Source organism: Podarcis filfolensis, assembly GCF_964270895.1.
Source record: "Podarcis filfolensis genome assembly, chromosome: 5".
Taxonomy (NCBI): Eukaryota; Metazoa; Chordata; class Lepidosauria; order Squamata; family Lacertidae; genus Podarcis; species Podarcis filfolensis.
The window spans coordinates 58,216,922-58,244,913 of record NC_139608.1 but is presented as its reverse complement, the minus strand read 5'-3'; the positions used below and the strand labels follow the sequence as shown (position 1 = coordinate 58,244,913).

The 27,992-nt window shown below is 40.2% G+C and overlaps 1 protein-coding gene across 1 annotated transcript in view; it reads right to left on the bottom strand.

Moving 5' to 3' along the window:
- Positions 1-1,484: 1,484 nt before the first annotated feature.
- MGMT (O-6-methylguanine-DNA methyltransferase) overlaps positions 1,485-27,992 on the bottom strand; it is a 171,757-nt gene continuing 145,249 nt past the window's right edge. The window contains exons 4-5 of the mRNA XM_083617091.1: positions 19,255-19,394; positions 1,485-5,062 (exon numbers count right to left, since the gene is read on the bottom strand). Of these exons, the coding sequence (XP_083473217.1) occupies positions 4,931-5,062; positions 19,255-19,394 (272 nt within the window). The 3' untranslated portion in view covers positions 1,485-4,930. The remainder of the gene's footprint in view (positions 5,063-19,254; positions 19,395-27,992) is intronic.

The window sequence follows — 27,992 nt, the reverse complement described above, 5'->3', positions numbered from 1 at the left end:
GTCAAGCAGGAAAAAGGGCCTATAGAATTGGATGGAAGAGAGAGAAGACGGAGGAAATACAATTCGATTAATTTCACCAAGAATATAGCAGGAATTACAATTAAACCTGATTGTAATTCAAGGATTTTTACATTCCTGTAAGATTTTTACGGTGCGATTATTCATGAAATAGTACATAAATCTTATAGGCCTCCCTTTGTATTTCTGTACTTCAAACAATCTCTTTTTAATGGGTTTTATTCTTATAGTAAAGGTGGGGAACAAGCCCCCCAATTATTCCCTTTAACAGTATGTACCTGAAAAGTAAAAATCAGGAATAAATATTAAAAACACAAATGAGTATTACATCTGGCACAATCTAAAATTACGGCAAGTTAGCATTTGTCAAAACGTTGTGGAAAAAACACTATGAAAAGTAATGATCCATGATATTTATAGGGAAACGTAGTTCGAATGTACTCTTCATTTTTTAGTATGTCTATAACTTTATCATATTGACAGTAATAATATTGCTTGGAGTGCTGCATGACTCTTACCTAGGCAAATTAAAAGGTTATATCAAACAGAAGTGAAAAAGAGATTAAAATTAGGTATCGCACCCTCCACTTGCGTTGAGTTAAATAGAAATACTATGGGTCATATTCTGAGTTGCTCCACATCTGACACCAAGCTACTTAATATAAAACAGAAAGAGAAAACAAGATCTAGGTCTAAATCCAAAAAGTGCTTTCGCGAGTGTAATTGGCTGAAAGTTTGAACAGAGATACATACCATGTTTATATCCGACTTTTCTTCCATAGTGTAGCTGAGGGCAGTGCTCAATGGGCTGCCAGGTGGTTTCACCTGCTTAGATTCAGCAAGGTTACTGCATCATGCGCATTTCACTGCATCATGAGCCCTGGGACGGATGCCGATTGCATGAATTTTGAGGCGTTTACAAATTCTGACTTCCAAATTCCTTTTGTCGGACATGCAAAAAAATATCTATCGTGTAAAATATTAGCCCAGAGCCATCTTTTGTCTCCCAAACAACCCTGCAGGGCAGTTTGATACAGGGCGACTATATTCTTGGCCAAAAAACCCACACATTTCCACATGGTTTAGTTTTTATGTGACACACGTTTTCTATGAGTTGAACAGAGGGAAGTGGGTAAATGACCCATTGCAAAATCCAGCTTCTTCCTTGGTCAAGGGCATCTATTTCATTATAAATGTAGTTCCACCAAAACAAATATTATTTTTGAATCTTTCATTATCTTAGTCTCTGGAAATGGGCTAAAACAGCATGTGTTGGTATTAGATGCTGCCGAGCCAGCTGTCGTGCCTGGCTGCACAGTGTCTCAATGTCAGCAGTTCAAAGCACTGCAAGGCTGAATGGAAGGAAACTTGATAGGTCAGTGGAACCCAATTCCAAGTAAAAGGAACATAGCTCTCTTGTTTCCAGAGTTTTCTTTAATTCATTTTGGGGGTATTTTTAAAAAAAAAATACAACCAAGTTTACATATGTATTTTCATAAACTGTGCTGTGACCCTCTAACTAGGCTAGAGGGTCGTAGCACACAGCGCATGACTATTCCAAGTGATTGTGTTTCCCTCCTGGGTTTCTTCTTGGAGTTGTAGTTAAGGCCACATAAGACAATGCCAGTTTGAACCATGCTGCCATCGCTGCTTTCCTCAGTAGGAAACCTTAGGGTATATATCAAGACTTATGACAGGACAGAGAAAACCCTCAGAGACAAACAACGGGTTTTATACCAGCAAACTCACCACAGGGGGAGGCCGGAAAAAATGCCAGTGTTTCTGTTCTGGTTGTGTTGCTACTATTACAACACAGTGGTGTACGAGGCTGTTATGTGCTCAGTTCAGGTCCTTGCACGGCCAAAGATAACGAAGGTGCATTAAATGCCATTTTGTCACCTACTAAATTCTTGGTTGTGTTCTGCTAAGTATTTCGTTATGGTGAGGAGCAGTCACGCCAAATTAAGGATACTACGCGCTTATTAAGACATCATACAAGAGCACGAGCATTATCAGCACGTAGAAAGAATGCTAAGATCACACATAAGCAGCAGCATGGACTCATTTCTTTTTCTATGAGAACCCCCTAGAGGTTCTACTATCACAGCCCTCTTCATTAGTGGTCACGCCAGGTTGTAGTTTGGGCATCATTAGCAATCTCGGAAATCACTGGCAAAAGGAAGGCTATTCTTCATCTTACTATGTAACTACAGCACCTTTCACAATACGTACATGGGATGAAGATTGCAGGCCTGTAATACTTCTAGACAGCTAATTCCTGAGGCAGACAGTCTGAAGCACGGCAAATAAGGCAGCTCAGAGATTTCAGCTTGGCTGTTCATTTTCAAATTCATTCTTAAACAGCAGGGAAAAAAAGTAGTGAATGAGCATCTCCTAAACACATTGTAAAACACACGAATCTAAATTCTTCTGAGTTATAGTGCCCTCTGTTGGAAACATACGCCGACAAAAGAATAAGCAGCTTGGCCTACAACACACAAAAATAAACATAGGAGATGCCAGCTCATGGAAATATGTTAGTCAGACGGCAAAATCTCTGCCTTTTGCAGCGAATGAATTTCTGTCATTTTCCAGAAATGCTTCCCTCCCCCCCCACCCCCGGCAATACTTTCGGGCTATTGTTTTGTGTCTAAATTGACTTCCACTCCCCCTGCCCCTCTTCAAAGAGAAAAAATGGTTTCCTGAGCAATGCTTTTGCTGTGCCAGACAAAATTGTAACAGAACATGTTACTTCTACATACTGTGTGCACATCAGGTAAGGCTCACTCTCTCCACAAAGCAGCTGTATTTTCCACAGCAGAATGTTATACTAGATAAGCTGCTATGTTAGGGAAATGTAAAAATGTATACATGAGCGGCGTACGAAAACCTGACCCTCGGTTTTAAAATCGCAAAGAGCAGACCATAGGAAACACCTGATATTGCAAAGATATCATCAATCTGTCAGAGGATGGTCGGGTTTTTAGATTCTGACACACAATGCATGCAAGCCAGAGGGAGACCTAATTATTCCACTGGGATTCCCATTAGTTGAAGTACTCTGAGGACATTCAAGGAAAAGGCCTCACATAAAGTTTTTTTCCCCCCTGACTGACTGAAATGCTCTGAATGTAAAACTGGAGTCTGGTAATCTAGTCTAAAAATGCTTTACAGTTTGATTCTGTTATTCCCTGAACACCTCTATTTATACCTTCCATGTCCCCAGCATACAGCTGAAACTAAACGTATGCTAAATAGCAGCAGTAGTAAACAGTGGTACATTCTTCACGGGATGAATGAATTATTTTTTGAGATGGGCAAGTAAGTGTCTATTAGAAAGAAATACCTGGAATGGAAATATCTGCAAGAAAGGTGAAAGTTTGTGATTTCCTTTGGTTGGTATTCACATATGGAGGGGGGGGGAAGAATACACTCAAACTATACATATTATAAGGCTATATTTTTATCTTGGGCTCTTGCTGACATGTACAAACCACTTGAGCCTTCCTTTCATGGTTTATATTGCCACCAGAAACCCTTGATAAAATACAGCCTTATATTGTACAGTAGGGTATAGTTTATTTTCTCCGTATATCATATACTGTATTATATTTATATACATAGACAACTTGCACATGCATAACAGGTTTTAATAAAGTAATTCTAACATCTCAGTAACACAACATTAATGGAGTAATGTAACACAATAATTTTTGTTAGCAATCAGCCTTCTAAAGCAACGTATATATAAGAATGTGATAAAAATATAAAAATCAGTATTACTGTGTTACTATTTATGATTCCCTCAATGAAAATTTGAGTTTCTGGTGGTTTGTAATATTTTACTTACATTGAGTTCTTTTTAAATAACCAGAAAGTTTAGTTTCAGTGTCCTTTGGCTGACTATATTTTTTCTGGATAGCATTATATGTTTAATATAATGCATAGCTCTTGCTTTTTATAATCCCGAGTACTGTATAACCGATGTGAAAAATTTTTAAAAAGCAAATGCTAAGAAAAAACCAGAAGCGCTGTTGATCTGAAATATTTTTTTAAAAAAATATACTTCTAAATTATGGCAAAAGGTAACCAACACAGCAGCATAATTTTTATAAAAATATTTGTTTTGTCGTTAAACTGCTTTCCAGCATCTGTTTTTTCTGCCTACATCAAGCAATGCTAATGGAGACAAAATATTTTTATTCATATCTTTTTAAGCCATCTACAATGATCTGAAAAGAAAAGCTGTGAATAGGCAATTCAATAGCCGTTTCCTTTTGAATGGGTTTTCAGTGCGTTTCATTAACAACTGTTTACGTAAAACATCATTTCAACAGTTCAAACATCAAAGAAAACAGGAGAATCTTGGGCACCAAGCCTGGCAGAGGTACAAGCTTTTCAATTTGGACAAATACAAATCCAGGCAGGAACAGGGGGAGGTGTGTGCTGAAGCTTATGCATTTAATTTGGCTCTCCGAATACACGCGAAGGCTGTGGATTCCCGGCTGTCCCCTCTGCGAGCCAGATGCTTCCTTAGAGGGGCAGTTGCATCTAACATTTGCCATGCCCCTCCCACTCCCTTATCCTTGCTTTAATGGACATTAAAAATAGAACAAAACAGCACTAGAGATGGGAACAAAATACATGCACAACAGGCACAGTCCGCTGTACTCATTCTGCTGTAAAATGTAAAAACAAGAAAGGCCATACAAGCTGTATCCCTTAGGACATATTCAGCTTTTTTAATATAGTAGTGCCACCACACATTTCGCTTCGGATGTTGTATTATATTTATATGTCACTCAAATATTTACCATTTTCCTGAATTCTACTGTGTGTTCTGAAAGCTTGTTATAAGCCAAGTATCTTTGGTTATGTGTTTTGGCTGAATAACAGCTGTGCCTGAACTGCATCAATATGCTAACTTTTCCTTCTGAAGCTTCTCATGTGACAAAAGCCACTCTTTCAGATGACTTCCTCCTGTGTAGTTGCCAGTCTGTCCACTGCTGCAAATCACTCTGTGGCACGGTATTATAATAGGGACCTGAAAAAGACACACAAATACACAAAGAAAAATGATGCTTCTGAAATATTTTTTCACCCTTCCCATTTGAAAATGCCCTTCCTGTGGCCAACTATTATTATCCTCTTATTTGCATAAATTTTATCCAGCAGTGCCCACTTGCAGGTCAGTGAGGTTAGACTTATTGATGGAGCAAACAGGGAAAAGCATTCATGGGTACCAAGCAGTGTGTGTGTGTGTGTGTGTGTGTGTGTGTGTGTGTGTGTGTGTTCCTTTTTTCAGTCAGGCAGAGAAAGGAAATAGTCAAGAGTCCAGTGACTTCTTGTGCATGAGAGCGATCCTGTATGTTTTAAGAATTGCCCATTCACTTCAGTGGAAGTCCAATAACTGCCCATTGCCGCAACGACAAGAGAACATGGAGTTGCCTCACCTTAAAAGTCAAATCAAATCAAAGAACTGGAAAAGATACAGGAAACAGCAACCAAAATCGTTTAGGATTTGGAGCAGTGTCCTTATGAGGAAATACTGGGTGGTCTGGGGCTTGTGTATTTAGAAAAAAAGATGGGGTGTGTGGCAGAGATTTATACAGTAACACATACTGTGGGGAAAGTCCCCCTTTCTTGTTCCACAGTACTAGAACTTGAGGTCATCCAATTAAACAGATTGGCAGCATATTTTGGACAGACAAAAGAAAGCACTTCACATGCTGCGTAAAAATATGGAACACTCTGCCACAATATATTATTGCCAGTGATTTAAAAGGCAATTAGACAAACTCAACTAGGAGAGACAAAAACGGCCATGACACTTTCAGCCTTGAAAGGTCTTCTCCAAGGCTTAAGCCTAAGCTATTCTCAGGTCTTTCTACTAAGAACACAAGAAGAGCCCTGCTGGATCAGATGAAATGCTCATCTGGCTTCCTGTTCTCACAGTGGCCAACCACATAGAAACGTAAGTGTTTCTGTCAACTTCATTATACAGTTTTGGTGAATGCATCCACCAAAACTGTATAATGAAGTTGTCGGAAACACCTATGTTGACAGCTCCACAACTTAGTCCTTACACATTTAAGGTTTGTTCACCAGTCCTGTCTGGGTTTCTTGTCCTAGTTTTTCCTCAGACTTAATTTGTATGGCCCACAAATAGCCTGTTTGTTCCCTCCTCCCATTTCCACCTCTATGCAACTCCTTATCCTTGACATTTGCCATCAGTTTCTGTTAGTTCCCCCATTCTACTCTGAAAATCAGTATCTGATCCAAAGACTCATCTACAGTGGTACCTCTGGTTACATACGCTTCAGGTTACATACACTTGAGGTTACAGACTCCACTAACCCAGAAATAGTACCTCGGGTTAAGAACTTTGCTTCAGGATGAGAACAGAAATCGCATGGCGGCGGTGCAGCAGCAGCAGCGGGAGGCCCTATTAGCTAAAGTGGTGCTTCAGGTTAAGAACAGTTTCAGGTTAAGAACGGACCTCCGGAACGAATTAAGTATGTAACCAGAGGTACCACTGTACTAAGTAGCATCTTTATAAAATCAAGCTTATTCTAAGTACCATTATCACTTTACTCTTGCCTGTTATTCATGTTCTTGCCACATACTTATTGCATACCTACTGTACAGGAAACATGTTTCTTCTGTACAGCAGCTAACATACTACTGATAGTAAATCTATGGTAAAGGAGAAACTTTGCAAATTTATGAATATGTAACCCACTGTATTAGTGGAAGATTGTTTTATCAAACAGCATTACTGATGCTCATAATTTTTTGAAAATTAAATTAAAACCCAAGGTGCAGTAATTTCAGATGTAACATGAGTTTGCAATTTGGCCCATTCAATATTATGCCTGTTCACCACAACATCATGCTTCAGAGTTCTAAATCACACAATGAGTGTGGACACAACCAAGGAGGAAGAAGTGATTGTCATGATTTTTTAAAAATAAAAACACTCTCTTTTCTTCTACTTGACAGCGCGTGCTAGTGATCTGTTCCCGTAAGTTAATGCACATTTTGGATCACGTCTGCAAAATGTACACACTACCTGTTAAGTTGTGGGTGAACATATCAGACAACACAGCGATTCTTCAAACAGCTCTTGTTTATTCACAGGCCAGAACAGAACTGAACTGAAGGGTTCAGCCAGCCTGCTTATATAGAGCTCCACTAGAACGCAACAGTAACCATGTTCTGTAACTATCCAATCACTGAACGTCACTTTCGATCCCTTATTTGCATATGTGGACCTGAACTATCTACAGTATCCCCCTGCTGGCCCAGGGTGAGAACTTCAGTACATAACACTACCTTTTTAGCATGATTACTGCTGCACAAGGGGCAAATGGGACTCATCAACCTGGTTAGGTATCCCATTTTGGAGAAGGAAAGCTCGGATTCTAAACCTCCACTGCCTTGCAGGATATATTTAGAAGAAGAAAAGGCTAAGGAGCAAGCCCTACACAAATCCGGGGGGAATTCCTAAGGCGATTGGATGAGGCCTTGTGCGCCTCCTTCCGGCAACTCCTGCAGCCAAGCTGGTGCCAAATGTACTACTCTGCTTTCCTTTGGATCACATCAGCGAGGCCGAGAGGTGAGGGGGGGGGGTTATCTCGTCTGGGTAGCCTAGGTCCTCCATACACACAGGGAGGTCACTTTGGGCTGCTAATGGTGTAGTTTGAATTCAGCCCTCCCCTGGAGGCACACTCTATTGTCTCTTGAGGCAGATGGGTGCCAACAACTGCTGCACAATTGTTTCCTTGTTACATTGGTAATGGGTAAAAATGACAATTATTTGGATCTTTGATCATATGAGTGAGACCTCCATTAGGAGTGCCATTGCTGGTGTGGATGGTACCCTCAAGACATGGACAAGAACCATGTGCATATAGTTGGGCCCTGAAGTACTGACAGAGAATAGTTACTGAGAAAGCTGTGAGTGCTGTGAAACTGGCCTCTCACTTGTGGAAATTAATGAACCCAGGACCAGAAAAGGCTGCCAAATTCTTCCCGTCTCCCCACAAGCATAACGAAAAGCTGATCCGATAATCAAAGGCAACCAATTCCACGAAAATTGGAGAATTCTGCCCTAATAAAGCTTATATGAAAGCATAGATTAGCAGAACAAGAACAGTGTTCGCTACCCCACTGCTGTGTTTTGTTGCACATATTTAGTACACCACATGTACAAATTCTCAATCCCAGCATCAGAAGGTTTAACAGGTGTATTATATCAGAGTCAGCACAAAAACAGCCTGGTTCTCATGATAACTACTTTTCAAATCAAGTAGCAGAGTAAATGTGACTCCAATCCCCATAACTTATTAGTGGATTTGTTAACGACTCTCACTAGGCAGCCCTAAATGAGCTTCCTCTTGTATTGCCAAATTCTGCCTTTTGGAACATACAGAGCATGTTTTTCAGCTGACTCCAGCTCTTCCTGAAAATATTGTTCTTGATTTCCACAGTGAAAACGATCTCCCTCCCTACAAAAGAAGCTTAGAAAGTCAAATGAGGGGAAATGGTGGGTAAGAAATGAGAAATAGCATGGCAGACATTATGGACAGATCACACAAAGCAATATGAGGTACAAAGTTGATATGAGAGCTTTTTGCAGTAGCTATATTCACAAATTTGGGAACATCACCATGAGTTCTTCTGCCACAGTACAATCAGAACCAGTATTACATTTGTTTTACAAAACGTATTTGGCAACTGTGATCCATAAAATTAGACATGTAGAGAACTTCTTATACCTGCTCCTGGGATAACTGAAATGGATGTGACCGATGTCCTCTGTTAGAAAGGAAGTTTAGTACCAAATGACCCTCCATACAATAAAGGTGCATTCTAAACTGATATCTGCTATGTGAGTATCCTTTTAAGCCCCCACATCCCAGGTAACTTTCAAGGCTACCATCCAAATGTGGTAAGGAAGGGTCAGGTATATTTGCCAATCATCAGCACAACTGGAAATCTTCCACCAAGATGCACTCAAGTGATCCAGGCACCGATAACATTAGTGAATAATCCTGAACTAGACCACCTGTTGTGGGCTGACTTCACCAAGGACCACGAGTGCTTCCTGACCACTGCAAAAGAACTTACCCACAAATGGGTGGCCATGTGGGTCACCTGTTGCCCACTCCAACCCGTGAAAGCCTCTTTCACTAGCTAGCTGGGGAACTTTCCACATGTGCCCAGACCCAGTGGGATAGCAGGCAACATGGACTGAGGTAGCCAGTCTTGGAATTACCAAATTAACCAAGTTAACATCCTGACTTGAGACTCTTGAGATTGACTGTCAGAGGAAGCAGGTCTCAGTGCTGAGGGGTGGAGGGCTTGTGTTTTGGACTCTAGTCTGGCTAACATGGTACCCTCTAAACATTTTGGACTACACCTTTCATCTTACTTGACTACCACCCATGCTGGCTGGGACTGATGGAAGGGCACCTAGTTGCCTATTTCTGCACCGCTCTTAGACAGGTGAAACTTTATGCCTCACTGTGATGAGAACAGAAGCTTCCTCCTTAAACTGGGTGGGGGATAGTTAGTTAGTCTTTCTTCCTTCTCCTTTTCACCAGGCACATTCTGATAGTTCTACTTTGCATGCTTAACCTCTTGCTTTAAACATTCCTGGGGAATGGTAGAATTCCCAGGAAAAAATTTTAGTTTATCTGAGAAGATCTTATCTCGTTTGGAGAGTGGGGACACTAAAAACAGGAAGTAATGTGATGAGCCAATCAGGAAGCTTAGTAAGTAGAGCAGGACAGAGATACAGTAATTAGGCAACTAGCAACCAATGTTTGTTGCGAAGAATGTGTAGTTAGGTGTTTGTTTTAAAAAAAGAAAAACGTTTTAAGAGCTCATGTTTACTTAGAAGTAAGTCTTCAGTTCAATGGGACTTACCGTAATTCCTAGTCAACAGTGGTTCATGGCCTTTGGAATTCTGTCTTGAGCAAAGACAGGCTTGGTGCCCACTTTACTGTTAAGGCATCAGGTGAAAAGATTTTAGTTTCCCCAGGCTTTTAAGAATGCCTGGTGTTAGAATTTTTAGCTTAGAGCAGTTTAGATTCTACAGTCCATCTGAATGTATAACTGTGTGCCATTTTGTTGTGGTAGCTATTATTATTAGTAGTAGTAGTTTTTCCATTGTTTCTTATGACATTGTTAGCTGCCCTGGGAATTAAATTTACTGTGCAGGATATAAATTGTATAAATCAATTCATCAGTCAATGAACACATGAAGTAAATAAACAAACTAAAATAAGACAAACGGAAACAACATATAATGAATTAATTAGTAACATGTATTAGGATTTCAGCAAGTGCCAGGAAAATTTGCTTTTCTCATACTAGCATATTAGCATACCAGTTATGTTAAATTGTAAAAGTTGGGGGTGTGGAGAGAGCATAAGTTTTGAGCCACAAAACTTTTAAGGAAGGAACTTGTCCTCATATTGAATTGTAAGCATAAGCTGAACACATTTTTTTAAAAAAGATTTTGAATAGCTACACTGACTTGTGACTTTTGTGTGTGTGCAAATGTATGTTTAGGATCTGTAGTACAGGGGCAGGAAGTGCACTGCCCAAACACGAGACTCTTTTTCCTTCCATATATTGCAAACATCCCAATGTCTTACACTATTAATGGCTTTTAAACTGATGATTTATTTAAACTGATGATTTATTTATTTAATTTTAAATTGGCTGATTTGGTCAGACTCTTGAGGTTTTTTTTTGTTTTTGCTACTACAAAACTTTTGTAAAGGTCAAATTTATATAAACCATACCCTGACCTTGGGGCATATTGTTTTGTAAATTGCATACCATCATTTACAAGTTACAAGTCATTTTCAGCATTCAGCCAATGTGCACAAATTATAGCATTTTTACAGAGAAGATGGAGCTCATCTTGAAATATATCTGCATTCCACAAGATGAGTACATTAAATTTTTGAGCATTGACAAACATGGTAGCACCACTTGTTTTAAATATGGTATCTGGCACGGAATATTAAAAAATGGAAGACTGAGACTTGCTGGTTGGAAGTGCACAAAAAACATCTTGAAAATTGTGAAGCGGAAACTAGCTGCAATAGATCTCACAAACAATATGTGACTATTTCATCTGCATAAATAAACTTGATACCATACGAGCTCCTTCGGTGCTCTGTTTTGAAATATTTCTAAAAATCTTAAACAGGCTATGTCAGCTTCCAAATCTCATGCCACTGACTTACCCTCGACACTTGCTCCCCTTTTCATTATAGCAAGCTGCTCTCACATATAACATAAAACAAATGCACTTATATGTTGGAGGGTATATTGAAGTGGCAGTCAGGAATCTAGCGACATTGGCATCAAATTTTATGATGCTTTAATTTTGGCTTGGGTTGAAGAATCTGTATATGAATTGAATATGCCTTTATGGATATTGGTGTTAAGTGTGGCAAGGCTGCTAGCCATTGAGTGTGCAGGGTCATAAAAAAAAAAAGATTTTTCTAACACTGTATACCCTGAATCTCAGGAAACTATTGACGTGGGATTTATAGGGGTGGGGTAATGGGCAGGGCGTGAGAACAAGCTGATTTTGGCACCATTCTATTGTTGGAAAGCAGACTATTGTGGGGAATAGATGGGTTTAACCCATAAAAAATACAAAAACAAATGTGTTGGGGGAAAATTTTATACCCCAAGGTGCGTGCTTTCTTATTTATTTATTTATTTATTTATTTATTTATTTATTTATTTATTTAATTTCTATCCTGTTCTGTAATTTCATATAAAATTGTATCTATGCCGTGTGCAAAATCTCAATTAAAACCAGAACAATAATATGATCAAAGCATAATGCATTAAAGAAACAGAAATACAGAATGGGTCGTCTGACAAAAAGGCTATAAAAACAGTAAATCATTTTCATACGAAGGCTGAAAAGAAGTAGAACTGAAACAACCTATTCTTAAGTATCTCAGGATAGTTAATATGTCTCAAAAACCAAACCAAGGCTGTGATGTCAGAAGAAGTGTGCTTCCCGGGGGTTCGTTTTTATTTGGAAAAAAAATCTTCCTTATATTTCTTCCTTTTCCAGAAACTATTGCAGAGGTTTTTGGTAGGTTTGGATTTTTGTGTGTTCTATTTTGTTTTTGCACATTGCTTGAAGTAAAAATAACTTTAAAAAATATTAACACTGTATCCTCACATGTTGGTTATTTCAAATGTCATTTCTAGATTTTGAAATATTTAATCATTTGCAGTTGCTTAAGACAAAAAAGCACAGCAGCAGCAAAAATCAGCCAGTTTGGAGGATATTTTTTGGTACCAGAATAAAAACTACAAATGGTAGGTTCTCAGAATTTCAGGGCAATGTTTACTACTGTGCAATAGAAGGACTATACTGTAGGTCTATGGGTGTGTAAATTCTGCAACAAATATGCACTGAGAGTGTAACTGCAACCACAAAGGTCTGGGTTACCATTAAAATATACTGGAGCAAGAGATGATTGCATGGAAAGCTGGAACTGCCCTACCTGAGCCAGGAAGGCTGATATTCTATCAGCTAAATGGATACTTCCTGCTTGGCAGGGGGTTGGATTCGATGGCCCTTGTGGTCTCTTCCAACTCTATGATTCTATGATTCTACTTTTGGAAAACGAACTACAGAATTAAGCACACATTCAATAACACATCAACCAGAAAATTGTACCATTACTGTACCATGTACCTATGGGATTGCCTCTCCTGGTATGCCCCGTGGAGCACCTTAAGGTCCACAAATGACAACACTTTGGAGGTCCCAAGCAGCAAGGTGGTTAGATTGGTCTCAACTAGGGCCAGGGCCTTTTCAGTACTGGCCCCGACTTGGTAGAACGCTCTGTCACATGAGACTAGGGCCCTGCGGGACTTGACATCTTTCTGCAGGGCCTGCAAGACAGAGCTGTTCCACCTGGCCTTTGGTTTGGACTCAGTCTGACCCTTGTTTGCATGGTTTTGATCTATGGGCTACTTTTAAAATGAGGCTGCATTTTAAATTGTATTTTAGCCTGTATTTTAAATTGGTCCCCCCCATTATATTTTTATTGTAATTTTACTAGTGTTAGCCGCCCTGAGCCTGGCTCTGGCCAGGGAGGGTGGGGTATAAATAAAATTTATTATTAATAATAATCATCAATAGAGCTGGAGTGTATGTGTCAACTCTCCCACCTGCTGTCTAGCAAGTAATGCAACTCAAATATGTACTTTGATAGTATGTATGGTGGGAAATTAGGAATTTCCAGTGATAATGCTCTTTCCATTCTCATTCTCCTGCAGTGTAGGAGTCATAGATTTACAGTGCCACTGAGCTGATGGTAAGGCTTCCATCAGTAGAATGGAGAGGGAAGCAATTTTCTGTGATCCTCCATTCCCTTGTAGCACTCCCCACTAAATCTGCTCCAGAAGGCATCCCCAAAACACACATGTGGAGCAGATGTAGGTTAAGTGTGAGGGACTGCAGGCAGGAGGGGAAATTGCTGGAAATTGTTCCCTCCTTGAACAGGGAGGGAAGCAACTTTATTCCATTTTTAAAATAAAATAATATTCCATGGTTTGGAATACAGTATGACTGTATATATATATATATATTAAAAGAAAATGGCTCCCCGCATCAGTCCGCTGATGCAACTTTACTCTGAGTTGAGCAATACCACTAGATACAATGCTAAGGGTGAAAAATACTTTCTGGTTCTCACTGAAAAACAAACATCATATTAGTTATAAAAGCAGTCAGTGCATCTTTAATATTTAGGCACCTATGCTATGAATGCATGATTCTCAGCGGTAGTGAAAAAATGCACTACAGGTACTATATCACCTGTGCCATTTAACAAGATTGATCAATGCCTCCTTTTGGTTTAATTGTGGTGACAACATTTAGCCAACTAAAAATAATTAAATGCACAAAAAAAATTTTTAGAGCCCTGAGGATATTTTGGAGGGAAAAATACTGCCAAAGGCTTTTGCTTTAGAGCTTCAGTTGCATTTAATGCAATTTTTATCAATAACTCAGCAGCTCATATTACTACAGCCCCATTGAAATTTTCATGCTGGGAAATCTAATTCATCCAATACATGAATCCATCACTTACAGTGCCTCTTTCTCAAATGCTATAAAACTTCCAAACCCATAGATTTGTCTCCAACAAAAAATAACATGAAGGGGCCTTTCAATCAATAATGGAATCCCTCTGATTCTGGTACCAGCTGAATATTTTCTCCAACTTTGCTTTTGTTCTTCTGGGTAGAGGCCCACAAGGGAAAGAGCTTGTTTTCACTCGCAGCCTCATCAATACCTAAATCCTGGTGAACAAGTGACACTGAGAAGCTGTAATCAATAGCTCCCTCTGCGTTTTTTCTTCTGGTCAAATGGTTCAGCACTACTGACAGGCTTGACACTTAGAACATGATGCTAAATCTTTATCAACAGCCAGCTAGGTGACTGGCAGAACAAGACTCAGGGTGGTCATTAACGCTCGTGGCAATCTGTGAATAAACTAACTCCTCAATAATGTGTTTGTTTAGAAAAAGGTGAGGGGGAAAAAACTCCCTGCACAATGTATTGATTGCTTTTGAACTGCATTTAGCAATTTCAGTCTGAGGATGGAACAGAATGTTGCACAACTGTGATGCTCTGCTTGTTAGGGGTTTTCAATTTGATACAGCGGAAAACTGACCATCCTATTATACTGGTTGATAGACTGAATAGTTACAGAAAGCTGCCAAACTGTCAAAAATAGATCAGGGAGGCCATAATGGAAACAGCTGAAATATCAAGTTATAACACACAACAGAAATCACACTTAGCAAAAAATAATCTTTCGGTTTGTTCATGTCCTATTGCTTTTTCTCCCCCCTGTTCTGTGATAGAAACAAATACTGTAATATGAACCAGCATGTGTTCCAGTTTTATTGCTAGCCACCTAAGGAATTAATGCACAACTAGGTTTATGTGCGTACCACATTCCAAATCAATGCTTCACAATCTTCTCTTAAATGCACAATTACTCCATTCAGTCTTGAATGTTTTAAACATTTTGACTGAATAACACACTTCACTTATGCTAGATCGATGTTAGTGTCAGGTTTTAGCTTGAATGATAACATAAGCATATAAAATTGGCAACAGCAAAAATCCTAGGCAGTTACTGCAGCTTGTGCTAGCAGTTCTACTGAACATACGATATTTAAGTCATAGAAGAATCATTTATGATAGTCTTGGACTAATCAGCCCAACATTCTCCAATTCCCAGGGGTCTGTATGATTTCTTTTTGATCTTCCCATCCTATTCTAATGAGATTTTTAATTGAACTTTATGGGTTCCTTTTAAGGACTGCAGCCATCACAATCAATCTAAACTGCAGTAAACTATTTGAAGTTTTCTTCACAAAAAGGTGAGCCATCTCCACCAAGTCCTTGGCATAATTTAAAGCAAAGATGTTGCATCTCTCAGCTGCTGCCGGCACCTTTTCCACCTTCTCATAAAGTTGAAGGTCAGTGTATGAATTATGTGATCAACCTAACTACAAAAGGAGACCTGTAGAATGCACACTCCAGAAATTAAGTGGGCAAGATCTGCAGTGTGAAATAACACTTTTTCTTAGGGAAACAAATCAGGGATATTAGAAATATCGACTCTCATAGCCTTTTTAAAAAGTCTGATTTCTAGTAATACTCCAATTCCAGATCCTCACAAGATCATGTTTTCCTATATTAGCAAAGACAATTCGGACTGATGTCTGTACAAATTGTAAATATGGTCATTTTATTCAGTGCTTTTTTTCTTAAAAAAATGTTTAGGGGTACTCTCATTTTCCTACTCATATTAAAATACTGCCCTTCAATGAGGCCAAACCAAAATTCACAAAATGTTTAGGGGTATGCGTCCCCCCCATGTCCCCCCAGAAAAAGCACTGATTTTATATATACTGGTTGCATTGTGTTCTGTGAATGCAATGAAATGCTTTGCAATAGCCCAATAATATGTAGTCTTTCTGCAAAAAGCACTATACTAATTAAGCAATCTCTTGTAGGTCCATAGGATCCAATGCCTATAGAGTGCCTATATCGTCCACATTCATGTCAATTCAGAGGACAGCTCTAGGCATGCAAAGGCATCCATTCATAGAGCTGTCTTCTTGATTAAAGAAGAGTTTCATGTATGCACTGAAATCTAGACTGATGGAAATAATTTTATATATTTTGTTTTAATGTAAGTGAAGTATTAGCAAAACTTTTACAGTTAAATTTGATATTTATTTATTTAAGAGCATGTATAAAATGCTTAGCATTTTAAAAAAAAATCTCTAAGTGGAATACACTATGTACAATACAGAAACAATATCTAGTGAAACAAAATACAACCTAAAACCAATGAGACAACAGCGTAAAAGAACATAAAACAAAGATTGATAGACATAAAAAAAGAGTCTGATGTTCTAGATCAGGAAATACATGGACAAAAAGAGAAGTATTTGCAAAACATCTGAAGCAACTGCTGGTTCCTCATGCCACAAATCAGGAGCAACAGCAGAAAATGCTTGTCTTTGGGTCATTATCCTACAATATTCTTGCACTGTTCTGCTCCTGAATAAGCTCACCTACCAGGGCAACCAAGGCCAATTCCATCCCCAAACTGGGCCCGAACCCAGAATGAAATGGGTTGAGATAATCAGTTTCCTCCAAGAGTATCTGCAACTAGACTGCCTCAACCCTTTCAAGTACCTTACCCATAAAAGGGATATTAATGACCAGGGAGTAGTTGTCAAGTTCTTCAGGGTCCAGGAAGAGCTTCTTTACAAGTTGGCCACCCTACCATCCCCCTTCAAGGAACCAGGCACCTCACTTGCCCACACACCAAGATGAGTTAACCTGGACCTACCTGGCCAGCCCCTCTCAGCTAGCTGGCCCGCTACTCAAGGATGTAATGTTGGCAGAAAAGTAAGCCTTATCTGCCACCTTCACCACCATGTAGGAGGCATGGCTCTGTGCTCTGATCAACTTTGCACTTTGAGTCTTACACCACTTGTCCTCTAGCCTTTCCCCTGGAAAACAAGGAAGCCTACCAGGCTCCACAGTGTCAGAGGGGCCCCCAGGAGCAATCAGGTCAATAGCCTGACACTCCTCACTATTTCATAGCAACACCAAGGCACTGACAGGATCACCAGCTTTGGTGTGGGAAAATCCTCCGTAGCATTCAGGAATCCCTGGGATTCCATACCTTTCTAGGGGTGAGTCGGCCTAATGGGCCCCATGCCCTTGTAGATGGGGATTGGAGCTGTAAAACCAATATTTCACCAGACAATGGCCTGTCTATGATAATGGAGAAAATTCACCCCTGTCCTATTCAGCCAACTCCACTCACACCCTGCATCAAGACTGTGTCCTACCCTATGATGAAAACTTGTGACAACCCCATGGTTGCCATGAAATCCTGAGCTGGTATAGTCAAGGTAGGCTTGGCGTGGATATTGAAGTCTCCCAGAACTAGCACCCTGGGGTTCTCCAACACCACACTTCAGCCCACCTGAGCCAGCTAGGCCCACCTCAGGCAACAAAGTGGATAGTACAACACCAACAGCTCCAATCTGTCCTGCTGGTCAACACAAGGCACAGGTCCTCAAAGCCTACCTCATAATTGAGAAGCTTCATGGTGAGCATGAAGGAAATTTTATGGACTACAGCAAGTGCTGTATGCTAAGGTGGAGATGTCTGAATTAGCTTCATACTCTCTCTATATGTAGCTTCAGCTTCTTTCAATCTACACCCAAGCTGGTGGAAGAGACTCATGATACTAGCAGTCATATTGAGTGCAAATGAGTCTTGAAGGTAAATGGCAGGAACAAGATACCACACAAACCTTCCCATTCTCACTCAGAATCAGTTGCTACTAGCTGTTCCAGGACTCAGCTCTGCCAAGTTGCCCCACATGACCAGTACCCATGCACCCCAGACTTCAGTGTTTGAATGTGGGGTATCATGACTCAAAAGCATTAAAAAAATATTGCTTTTCAGGTTCTAGGACTGAGCTCTGGCATGGAAAATTCTGGTTCAGATTTAGCCCTGGCTGCTTCTGCCTTTCTTTGGGCAACATAGTGATGAATGATTGATTGATACCGCTGAACCATTAGCTCTGGTGCTAGTACACGAAGTTCAAAAGGCTGCAGGGCTTTGGATCAGTTGTTGCATCAAAATGCAATTAAATGCTGCAGAGAAAATATATGATGGGGATGCTGCTACTGCCATAAAGGGGAGACGCTTTCAAATGCAAACCAAAGCAAAGCATTACAAGGCCAGAATCCTTCCCACCCCCCCTTCCCTGTCCTTTGATAATGAAAGCAAATCAGTAAGGTCATTCTAAAACTTTGTGCCAGCACCTAGATAGCTTCACACTTACAACATAGGTCACAATAACAAATGTCAGCCAATTCTCATGCCAAGGTAATAATATGAAATTAAAAAATATCTGAGGCAATTGTCAGACACACGTCACTAAGGGGGCAAAAATGACTAAACTAATGTATAATTATATCCCTAGCTTGCTACAACTAAAAGGCTGTGTTCTACATTGCCTAAATTGGTGAGAGTCTTTAATGGAGCTATGCCACAGGAATACGGAGGCAATGTGACTGGCTGTGCGAAGGAGGCTGGAACGTGCCTGTCTCCCAAAATCCAGAACCTGACACATTGGGGATCCAAGTCAAACTTGTTCCTATAGGAGTGCAGAGGGCATTTTGCCCTTTCACACCATATGCGCTCATGTAACCAGAACTGTTTGCAGGTAATGAAACAAAATGTGTTACCTCCGCACCACCCTAATGCTATTAAGAATCTAAAAGACGATCTCATCTCTGAGTGGGACTAGTACCTATCCAATAAGCACAAGCCTTTTATTTCATTGAAGAAAAAGAAAGGAAAATGAACTAAATTTGTACAGGTGGATGCATTAAAATAAATGCAGCGCTCCTATTTCAAATAAATGATGGGGGAAATAAATCACATTAAACTGGTTTATGCATTAATGCTGATTAAAAACACTTACTGACCTTATTACTCATGGGTAGAGTAGTTTTCACAGCAGATATATTTAATCTAATGACATTTAGCCCGCAAAGCTTTCTATCTAAAACCACCATCTTCCATCAACTTTATTTTAAAAGTTGACATGAACTTACAGGATTGCTTCTCATTGCTCCTCCCACAGCTCTGGCTGCCTTGCTGTTGCCTGCCAGGTCCGCTAATTGCTTGTAAGAAACTGCCTCTCCAAATTTCACATCTCTCAACAGGGTCCACAACACTTCTCTGGTGAATGAAGCTGAAAAGGAAAAATAAAAGAAAAATAAAAAAGGAAGAAGCAACACAATGTTCAGAAGCAAGGCTTTTTTTTTTTTTAATCTACCCAAGATAAAAATAGTCAGGAAGACTGACATTTAAACTAGGGTATGAAGAGCAACATTTTCTCTTTCGAATTAGCACACCAATCAGTTCTATTATTGTGTTCTATATTTAAATTCATGATTATTAGAGACTGTGCTCCAAGTAATTGATCACTATTAAAAAGGCATTCAGTGCTTTGATTTTCCTATATTTTTAATTTGCTTCCAGTACAATTATCCTGTTAACACATACAATGTGCTTTCCCATTAAATTGGCAGAGTATAAATTAGCATACAGTCAAATTAAAAAAAAAAAAGAGGGGGAGGAAGGGAATAACTGGCGGTACTTATTTTATAAAGCTTGTATTTCCTAATTTCAAACTTCAGCTGGGTCACACTATAAAGGAAGCCCTACAGCCAGCAGACCGTATTACCCTAGCTGACTGTTTTTATTTTTTATTTTACCCTCTAGCTACCATTTAGCATTCTAGATATCAGAAACTGCCTGTGTCTCTGAAAATTTGCTGCACATTTAAATGGGGGAAGAAGAAAACTCCTGTTAGAAATGAAAGACTTATTAATTTTCTGTCTAGTTACACTTGATTTTCATATTGTTCTTAATAAGGCATGGAGGGAAGCAAAAGAACCTGGCAACCTACTAACGTAGCTGCTGGCTCATAATGAGACATTCATCTATGGCAGGGGTTAGCAAACTTTTTCAGCAGGGGGCCGGTCCACTGTCCCTCAGACCTCGTGGGGGGCCAGAATATATTTTGGGGGGAAAATGAACGAATTCCCACAAATAACCCAGAGACACATTTTAAATAAAAACACACATTCTACTCATGTAAAAACACCAGGCAGGCCCCACAAATAACCCAGAGATGTATTTTAAATAAAAGGACACATTCTACTCGTGTAAAAACACACTGATTCCAGGACCGTCTGCGGGCCGGATTTAGAAGGTGATTGGGCCAGATCCAGCCCCCGGGCTTTAGTATGCCTACTCATGATCTATGGAGATTAAAAATTGCCTGTGGCTGACCAGGCATGATCCAACTACAGGCACCGTTGCAGAAGATGGCGCTTTGCTGAGTTATCTCCAATCTGAAACTGTGATGCACCTGCGCTGCCCAAGTCTAACGCACACAGACGTACTATAAGCATTACAGAGGTACCTTGGTAAGTCGGATGGCTTGGCTCCCGAACAAATTGGCTCCTGAACGCCGCAACCCCGGAAGTGAGTTTTCCGGTTTGCGAACGTTTTTCGGAAGCCGAACGTCCGGTACGGCTTCCGGTTGAGTGCAGGAAGCTCCTGCAGCCAATCTGAAGCGGTGCCTTGGTTTTTGAACTGTACAAGAATACCTTAGGAGCTGCTTTTCTTGTAGAGTCATCCCAATCAGCTGCTGAAATGTTTGAAGGCCTATAACCAAAAGGGTTCTGCCAAGCTGGTGTGTTGGAAAAATTCACGTTACTGACTGTGTCCACATGGGCCCAGAGAGTGTCTTTGGAAAAGAGAGGATTAGTCCACCACTTTTCCTTCTCAGCAGTTGAAACAAAAAAGGAAAGTTTGATGCACTATGCCTAGGTAGAAACATAACAGCCTCATTCACCTCACTATGGCAAGAAAATGGGGAAATTTCACATCTGCTCTGAGCTATACTTCCCCATGTTTCTTCCTCCACCTTGCATCCAAGCAGAGAGCTAAAAAGGCAGACTGAATCACAGAACACGCAAACTAGAGAGTTCAGCTTACCATGGATCACCCCCCCCCAAAAAAAAACCCTTCTACTTGAAAGACAATGGCAGTGAGGAAGCTCAAGCTGAAATGGCAAGCAGTGCTTTTGAGGCTAACAAACTTAAGATTTTCAGGAGGGTAAATTACTTTTCTATTCTGTCAATATAACAAAAAAGTCACTCACACAATATGCAGTCTGGGGAAAGTATTCTCTCTTTGTTCTGAAACCCACCTACTTTTATGTTTGTTTTAAATAATATTTTAAAAAAATCACTTCTTAACTGAACAGAATGATAATCACTTCATTGAAAAAAAATCTGTTTAGCTTTTATTATAACATTAAGCAAATTAAACATCAGCATAATCCAGGTGATACTAGAAAAGGGTCATCAAAGAAATTAACTTTGTTGTTCATTAATTTACATGGATTAGTAGAGGGCGAAGAGATAGCAAATCTGCTCTAGTTTTTTATGATATAATTTCAAACTGTACACCATTTGTGGCACTAGGGTGACTTTGGGGTTAATCAGACTGATTTGTCCTTTTAATTGCTTTCTATTCAAAGAAAATTCATTAGATAATGTTCTCTTCAAAATTCATGAATCAATTTAACTGAAGAAACCATATTAACAGCTTTGGGTTCATTAGCACATGGAGTTGTGTTACTAGCTGATTGCTAGGAGAGTTTCCTTAGGCAAACAGATTTTGTTTACTGTCATTTCTTTAGAAAGGCCTATTTTGAAATCCAATTGCAACAAGGGAAGAGTGGATTTCCCCCATTCCATTTCATTATTCTTCTGTGGGTTGGGCTGCGCCCCCATGCGCTGCTCTGCCTGCCTTTTGATTTTACAAGGTGAATTTTGATAATTTAATTTTGGAAACAGGGGGCTCTTATCAGTTTGCTCTTGACTTAAGCTTCCCATCCTATCATGTGATGCATACTGGGAAATGTAGTCTTGCAGCCACCCACAGCAGGCTCAGCTCAGCAATTTCCCCTCCCCCCCGCCCACCCCTGGCAGTCTCCCTGTCAGGTTAATGACTCCTCGGGGCAGGTCCTGAATATATATTCTGCGTGGCACAAAAGCAGTGCACCACCACAGCAGAAGCCAACTGGAATCAAAAGCAGGCTGATGTTATAAAAGCAGCTTGCATGAAACTGTTAGGAGTGCAACATTAAAAGACAGCAAGCACAGGGCAAGAGCAAAGGAACAGTTCTTGGAACGAAGTAAGCAAGCGCCCCCCACAAACTTTTGTACTGTGACTAGTTAATCTGGAATCAGGGGTGAGCAATGAGACAGACAATTTTATGGATGATACCAAACTATTTAGGTTAGTAAAGATCTAGCTGGATCTCTACAGAGAGACTACAAAATGACCAGTGGATATTCAGTGTAAGTAAATGTAAAGCAAGGTTTGGGAAGCCTTTTTTTAAGCCCGAAGTCTGCATTCACTTGGGCCCAACCCTCACCTCAAGAGGCTGCATGCCAGTGGTGGAGCGTGGCCAACAAAAAAGTGGACAGGGCTGGGGAGGTATGTTATTTGGTACTGCTCATATTGATCCAGAGCAGACTCAAAAATGCATACCGAACAAGGTAGTGGGAGGCGCCACCCCACACCCATATGCTCATAACATGCCCCATGCACACACCACTTGCACATTTTCAGGCGCGAACAGAGAATTCAGTGTGTGTGTGTGTGTGTGTGAGAGAGAGAGAGAGAGAGAGAGAGAGAGAGAGAGAGAGAGAGAGAGACGGTCTCAGAGCTGCTTCCCTTAAACTAACTACAGTGGTACCTCGGGTTACATATGCTTCAGGTTACATACGCTTCAGGTTACAGACTCCACTAACCCATAAATAGTGCTTCAGGTTAAGAACTTTGTTTCAGGATGAGAACAGAAATCGTGCTCCGGCGGTGCAGCGGCAGCAGGAGACCCCATTAACTAAAGTGGTGCTTCAGGTTAAGAACAGACCTCCGGAACGAATTAAGTACTTAACCTGAGGTACCACTGTATTGTGTTTGCTGCCTACAGGATGAAATTAACATTTCAGATACATTTTTAAATGATGCTTGTGCATGTTTATAAAATGATTCTCTCTCTCTCTCACTCTCTCTCTCTCTCTCTCTCTCTCTCTGTGTGTGTGTGTGTGTGTGTGTATAAATGTATCTGAAATTTTAATTTCATCCTGTAGGCAGCAACACAATAATTAGTTTAAGGCAAGCAGCTCTGTGACTGTGCCAAATATTTTATTACTAAATTCTCTGCTAGTGCCTGAAAATATAATCTACTCAAAATGAGGTGGCTGACCTTCCCAAATGTTCAATATGGATGCAAATATTGGCCATGGCTAAATATATAGGAAAAATATGCACTGATATCCACATTCTCTGTTTATAGTCTAAGGTAATGAGGAAAGTAAGGGCATTCCACTGAACTCATACAAACCTATGAGCAATGCAAGCTCCACTTGTTACATCTTTCCCCCCTTATCTGCCAAGCGTTGCAAGACTGCCCCACCCCAAACCCGCCAGGATGGGAAATTTATGGTTAAGTCTAGATTTTCTTTTCCCTGCAAGGTCTGGGTAGGACAGCTTTATAAAACTGGGATGCAGAAAAGCAGTTCACCCCCAAGGGCAGAAAGGGTTCTACCTGCTGAGCAGTAGGTTAGATGAGTGTTCAATGAACACATGTTTTAATGACTGCTGTTAACATAAAATCCATTGGTAATGCATTGAAGATATGCACCAGAAGGTCTTCAAAATGCTCCTAACTAGCTTTCATGTATTACTTTACGACAAAGTAAGATTCTTCTGACACAGAGATTCAGTGTAGCTGTACATAGGCAGCACCCTTATTCAATAATTGTTGTTATATCCAGGGGCACTTGCTTTCCCAATTACCATATTTTTCTGTGTATAAGACTAGCCCCCCCCCAAATAATGTCAAAAATCAGGGGGCGTCTTATACACGGGGCCATCCCCCATTTTCTTAAATCTGAGTCCCCAAAAATAAAAGGTAAAGGTAAAGGGACCCCTGACCGTTAGGTCCAGTCGTGACCGACTCTGGGGTTTGCCTCATCTCGCTCATCTCATCTCGCTTTATTGGCCAAGGGAGCCGGCGTACAGCTTCCAGGTCATGTGGCCAGCATGACTAAGCCGCTTCTGGCAAACCAGAGCAGCGCACGGAAACGCCGTTTACCTTCCCGCCGGAGCGGTGCCTATTTATCTACTTGCACTTTGATGTACTTTCAAACTGCTAGGTTGGCAGGAGCACGGACCGAGCAACGGGAGCTCACCCCATCGCGGGGATTCAAACCACCAACCTTCTGATCGGCAAGTCCTAGGCTCTGTGGTTTAACTCACAGCACCACCCGTGTCCCTCTCCCCCAAAATAGGGGGCGTCTTATACATGGGGGCATCTTATAGACAGAAAAATACGGTATTTGGAGCAATGTTAAGGATTACAAAGCACCTGTAGTTTTCTCATATGAGAGCAGCTTCTTCCAGGTCATTTTTGCAAATGTATGGACACTGCTGCAAACTGATGCTTTTGGATAGGCAAACAAATTACAGAGGAGCAACAGGATTATGAAAATGTTTAAATTCCAGATATGCCCTCTAATATAAATTTGTGGGTCAGGTGGAAACACATTCTTTTAAAAAAATGACAATTTCTTAAGCGTCAACTTCATTAGTTGAAGCCTGGTTTTCCTACCATATATAGAGAGAGCTGTGGACGAGACAGATATCAAGGCTTCTTTAACCCCCTTTCATCTTGCATTATTTTCTTTCATTCTGTTTCCCTTTGGCAAGTTTAGTTGCCGCCTTCGCTACAGCTCTGACTGCGTTCCTGCTGCTTCCAACATTGTAGATAAATCTACCTGACAGGGGATGCTGCGGAGAGGCAAAAGTCCATTCCTTATTTAAAAGGACACAATAGATATTTTGCCTCTCAAAAGATATGTATGGTGAGAAAATCTGAGTTCATACTGAACTTTGGTCTGCTGCTTTGATCAACGATGTATCACCGAAAATGACTGATACAACAAATGCCCAGAGACCCAGCAAACAGGCAAGTGGACTGTTTTTCGAAGAGAGGATATTTGAGTTTCTGATGGTGTTCAAATTTAGCCCTCTTATCATGGGGCAGAAATTTCCCTTCAGTATCCACATCTGGGTTATACAAACCCAGGATCAAGCAAAATGCCACAGAATGGTCTTCAAGAGTTCTCCAGATCTTTGTGTTAGGTTAGACGTCACACCAAGATTTTATAGTTTTCATGAATGGAAACTATAATCCTGTCTGAGAAACTTGCTTTTTTTCTTTGGCTTTATGAGTTAGATCCTTATCAAGATTGGCCATGCAGGGCCAATTGGACAAGTAGAAGGGGCCGTTCACTTATCCATCACCTAACACCACACTAAAAGCACCTCCCTTTCAACAGGGGGGTCCATGCAAATCCCTACCTTAATCAAGAAGGAGCTTGCATTGGAATTCTGCTGAACTAAGCATAATTTAACCCTTTCTTCACCAGCTGCTAAACAGGGATTACATTCTACTTATTTAGCTGCGTGCCCACTCTCTGTCAACACAGGACTTCATATTTCAACCCCGTCAGATGACAATACAAGCGATGTTAGCTGATGAGTGAGTAGACATAATTTGGGGGGAAATGGCCCCATGTGCCAACATGGAGCCCTAGGTGTGCCAAGTTTGACCTGTGAACCGGAGGAACCTCATTCCTGCTATAATCAGAGGAATATGGTTTTCTACCGCCTGAAGACGGACTCGCATTTTGGTGGTTACATTCAGTCCAACCATTAGGTTGGATTTGACACCAACAGACTCTTTTACCTAGTAAACCACCCAAAATTAATCTCTATTGTTGCTAATATACAGCTGGATATTATCCCACAACCTGATAAAACTAGAATCTGACCAGTCTGCAATATCAATTATGAAAATATAAATGTAGACTCCAAGACCACAACATCTAGGCTAATTGTTGTACTTTGTGTAATAGAGCTTGCTTTTTGTTCCCTTCCCTGGCTTTGTATACTATCTACTCTGATGAAGACTTCTGGAGAATGTAAAAACTTACTCATTATTTTGTGACATTTTGGTTTCTCCCAATAAAAGTATTGCCCAGCTGTGGATTACTTTCTTTCTTGAAGCCCAACACTGTTGCCATTGTATAATAACGGTGGATACCGTAATCTCTGCTGCCATTTTCCTTTTAAAACAGTATAAAGAATTAGGAAACTGTTCTAGTATTTGTTTCTTATGATCGAGCCAGTATGCATTTCAATGTTCATGCATGCGTGAGACCAAGAGTGCCCCAATACCCCCCTACTTAGCTCACATATATTTAATAATAATGCTAACAAAAGAATTGTGTAAAATACAACACTATTGTCATTCTTGCTGATTGGATTTTGATCTTGTTGTCTTCACTCTTGCAGGAGGATGTGAAGAAAAACAATATTTTCACTAACAACCTAACTCAAAACTCATCGTTTTCTAAATTTCACACATTAAGGAAATCTCAGCCAGCAGGTGTTACAAAGAGTTAATGTCGCATCTTTTTCATTTAAGGAATGTAGAAGCCTAGTCAGGCTAAGCATTATTTCACTCTCATGAATATAAATGCTCTGACAATCTCAGTCTAGTTCTCAGTGCACTGGAACACAATCTCCTACCTCATATTGCTAGGACATATTGTAGTGTTAGCCCTTAGAAATGAATACTTTGTCTTACTGAGGTGATGAGAAATGAGGAACTCACCAGCGAAATTCCACCCCCAGCCTCTAACCACCTGATGACAGATCAATTTAAATCTTGCATTTTGACAAAATTGACAATTTTCAAATAAAAGTGCCCCCCCAAATCAGACAAACCTTTAAATGCAGCAACCGTGATTCCCACTCAGTTTAAACACCTAAATGCATGACAGCAGTCACATGTGCCAACTTAAGCTCACGTAATTGTCACTCAAACAAAAGCAAAATAGCTGAAGAAACATTTGGTGGTTATTAATAGCTTGCCTTACTGTGTTAGGCACTTCAGTAAAAGACAAACAGATAAAGGAAGTTAGACGTTATCTCTGTATTTTCAGTTAGAAATGAAGCCCATAGACATTGTTTTCTACTTTGGAGATCACTCTCTCCTGCCCCTCCTGTTATAAATGCCTCAAACCTTAATAGGCATGTGATGATGGTATTCCTGAAATAGCACACTCAACAGCAAGAAGTGAACAAACTTGTTTTGCACATTTGCAGACTCACTGAAGCTCATGTCTCCTCCAGGGCATAACCTTGTTATCAAAACAATAAAAAGGTAGGAAGAAATCTGATTTGAAACGACACAACTTCATCAATTCACGCACAGCGGTGTTTCAGATGCTGAAGGTCCCTTCATCATGCCCAGATTGTAAATGACAGTTAGGACAATGTCAAGTCACACCTTTCCTTTTGTGCCTTTAAACACAACAAAAGAGCGCAAAGGGATGATGCATGATACATATTTTATGCACGAGCACATTATACTAAATATACTAATAGCCATTAAAAATGCATTAAGGTGCCATCAGTGTATACATAAACATGGCCAGTAACTCAAAGTGCGCCGATATACAGTCTATTATAAAACATATTGCTACCGCCTTGTTGGCCTTTCTAAGATTCAAAAAAAGCTGAATGCGAACTGTGTCAGCTTTATTAGCAAACATATCACGCCTCTCCCATGCTTCTAAAAATACGTTTCTCCTAAACTAGGACTGTGCCCCACAGTCACACTGAACTG